At 41.3% G+C, this 3,011-nt stretch overlaps 1 protein-coding gene across 4 annotated transcripts in view; it reads right to left on the bottom strand.

Moving 5' to 3' along the window:
• Window positions 1-2,054, bottom strand: part of LOC106875237 (corticotropin-releasing factor receptor 2) — a 147,262-nt gene extending 145,208 nt beyond the window's left edge. For 3 of the 4 annotated variants that reach the window (XM_052970217.1, XM_052970216.1, XM_014923299.2), the window contains exon 1: window positions 1,640-2,054. In XM_052970217.1, coding sequence (XP_052826177.1) covers window positions 1,640-1,703 — 64 coding nt within the window. In that variant the 5' untranslated portion in view covers window positions 1,704-2,054. The remainder of the gene's footprint in view (window positions 1-1,639) is intronic. The other variant, XM_014923301.2, reaches the window with a different exon arrangement.
• Window positions 2,055-3,011: the final 957 nt, after the last annotated feature.

The following is a 3,011-nucleotide window of genomic DNA, read 5'->3' on the forward strand; positions in this document are numbered from 1 at the left end:
CATACCCAATCACAAATCTATCCATCTCCTTCTATCCTATCACAACAAGTAATATATTATTTCTTTACTACCCACAAGGGGCTACACACAGAGGGGACAAACAAAGACAGACAAACGGATTAAGTCGATTATATCGACCCCAGTGCGTAACTGGTACTTATTTAATCGACCCCGAAAGGATGAAAGGCAAAGTCGACCTCGGCTGAATTTGAACTCAGAACGTAGCGGCAGACGAAATACCGTTAAGCATTTCGCCCGGCGTGCTAACGTTTCTGCCAGCTCGCCGCCTTGTAATATATCCACCCAAGTAATATATCCACCCGTAATATATCCAGCTGTGTCAATTCCATCATATGCAACTATATGCATGAGAATACATACATAAAACATACAAATCTGCACATACATACATACATACATACATACATACGTACGTACGTACATACATACATACATACATACACACACATACACACACCCATACATACATACATACATACATACATACATACATACATACATACATATATACAGAAATACCTTGTTGTTGATGTTGAAATTTCAATGAAGTAGCCTTGGATCTAGGTTAGAAACCGGCTCTTTCTCTATTGGCAAGAAATCTTGAAATAAACTGAATAATGACATACATACATACATGCATGCATGCATACATACATACATATAATGCTTTCTAGTATAGGCACTAGGCCTGAAATTTGGGGGGAGGAGGATAGCCGATTACATCGAGCCCAGCGCTCGACTGGTACTTATTTCGTCATCTTCGAAAGGTTGAAAGACAAAGTCGATATCGGGCGACATTTGACCTCAGAACCTAAAGACGGACGACCTGTCGCTAAGCGTTTTGCCCGGCGTGCTAAGCATTTTGCCAGCTCGCCGCCTTATAACATAAATATAATATAATACAATATAATACGTGCCTATGTACATAGGCATGTATGTATAGGCGCAGGCGTGACTGTGTGGTAAGAAGCTTGCTTCCCAACCACATGGTTCGAGGTTCTGTCCAACTGCATGGCACCTTGAGCAAATGTCTTCTATTATAGACTCGAGCCGACAAAGACTTGCGACTGGGTTTGGTAAATGGAAACTGAATGAAGCCCGTCATATGTGTGTGTGTGTGTGTGTGTGTGTGTGTGTGTGTGTGTGTGTGTGTGTGTGTGTGTGTGTGTGTGTGTGTGTGTGTGTGTGTGTGTGTGTGTATGTACGCACGCGCGCGTGTCTGTTTGTCCCACCGATGTTGGTATGTTTACGTCTCCGTAACTTAGCAGTTCGGCAAAACAGACGGTAGAATAAGTACGCGGCTTACAAAGAATAAGTCCTGGGGTCGATTTCTTCGACTAAAAACCCATTTAAGGCGGTGCTCCAAGTAAACAAGTAAAAGAGTAAAAGAATGAAAGAATACATACATACATGCATAAAGACAACAGACGGATAGATAGATAGATAGATAGATAGATAGATAGATAGATAGATAGATAGATAGATAGATAGATAGATAGATAGATATATTGAGTGCATTGTTAATAAAACGAAATCAATGAATATGAGGGGTGTCAACGAAATGAAAAGCAAATAAATAAATAAATAAATAAATAAATAAATAAAGGAGTCGACTTACTGTCATTGAATCCTCGATCCCCTGTAATTTGACAGAGAAGGTTCGAATAATTAAAATTCTCCATTCCACGGGATTAGAAATAGTTTAAGAGAATTGTTAGAAATACAGCAGAACGTTTACATGTAACGGTAGCATTCACTATCATTGTACCGACCGCTGTCATTGTATATAACCGAATGCATGTGAAAGTGTGTACGTTTATATATATATACATCTATATATTAAGTGCGTGTATATACGTGAGATTCAACGTCTCTGACATCGCTTGGTTACCATTATCATGTTTGCTTGTTGTCTAGAATGTCAAGCACATCTCTTTTCTTCTATAACTGACTAACAATCGTGTTTTCTGATTAAACTTTTCTCATATAGCATCGTGTGGCATTCCTCCACCTCTTCCTCCTCCTCCACCTCCTCCTCCTTTTCCTCCACCTCCTCCTCCTTTTCCTCCACCACCTCCTCCTCCATGCATATGCGTGTGTACACCTTTATACATACATACGGAAAGATACGCACACACACACGCGCACACACACACACACACACACACAAACAGACACACACACATAGATTTACCTCCATGTGTATACGAAGACTACATACATACATACATACATACATATATACATACATTGTTGGCACTCCGTCGCTTACGGCGACGACGGTTCCAGTTGATCCGATCAAACGGAACAGCCTGCTCGTGAAATTAACATGCAAGTGGCTGAGCACTCCACAGACACGTGTACCCTTAACGTAGTTCTCGGGGTTATTCAGCGTGACAAGACTGATCCTTTGAAATACAGGTGCAACAGAAACAGGAAGAAAGAGTGAGATAAAGTTGTGGTGAAAAAGTACTGCAGGGCTCGCCACCATCCCCTGCCGGAGCCTCGTGGAGCTTTAGGTGTTTTCGCTCATTAAACACTCACAACGCCCGGTCTGAGAACCGAAACCGCGATCCTATGACCGCGAGTCCGCTGCCCTAACCACTGAGACATTGCGCCTCCACACATACATACATACATATACGTGCGTATGTGGATGGATGGATGGATGGATGGATGGATGGGTGGATGGATGGACGGATGGATGAATAGATGGATGGATGACCACACAGAGTGGTTCACAGGTAGACAGCCGAACTGACAGTTTCATGGAAAGTCATAAAATAGAAGGATGGATAGATGAATGGGGAGATATGTGCATGTGCGTGTATGTTTGCGTGAATGTTTCGATGCATGTGTATATGCATGCGTATATGAGCATGTATCAATTTATATGTAAGTGCATATGACTGTGCGAACTTTTGCAGTTTGTGTTTATATATACTTGTCAATGTGTGTGTGTGTGTATATACATATACATATATATATAT

The sequence above is a fragment of the Octopus bimaculoides genome, chromosome 8 (assembly GCF_001194135.2).
Source record: "Octopus bimaculoides isolate UCB-OBI-ISO-001 chromosome 8, ASM119413v2, whole genome shotgun sequence".
Classification (NCBI taxonomy): Eukaryota; Metazoa; Mollusca; class Cephalopoda; order Octopoda; family Octopodidae; genus Octopus; species Octopus bimaculoides.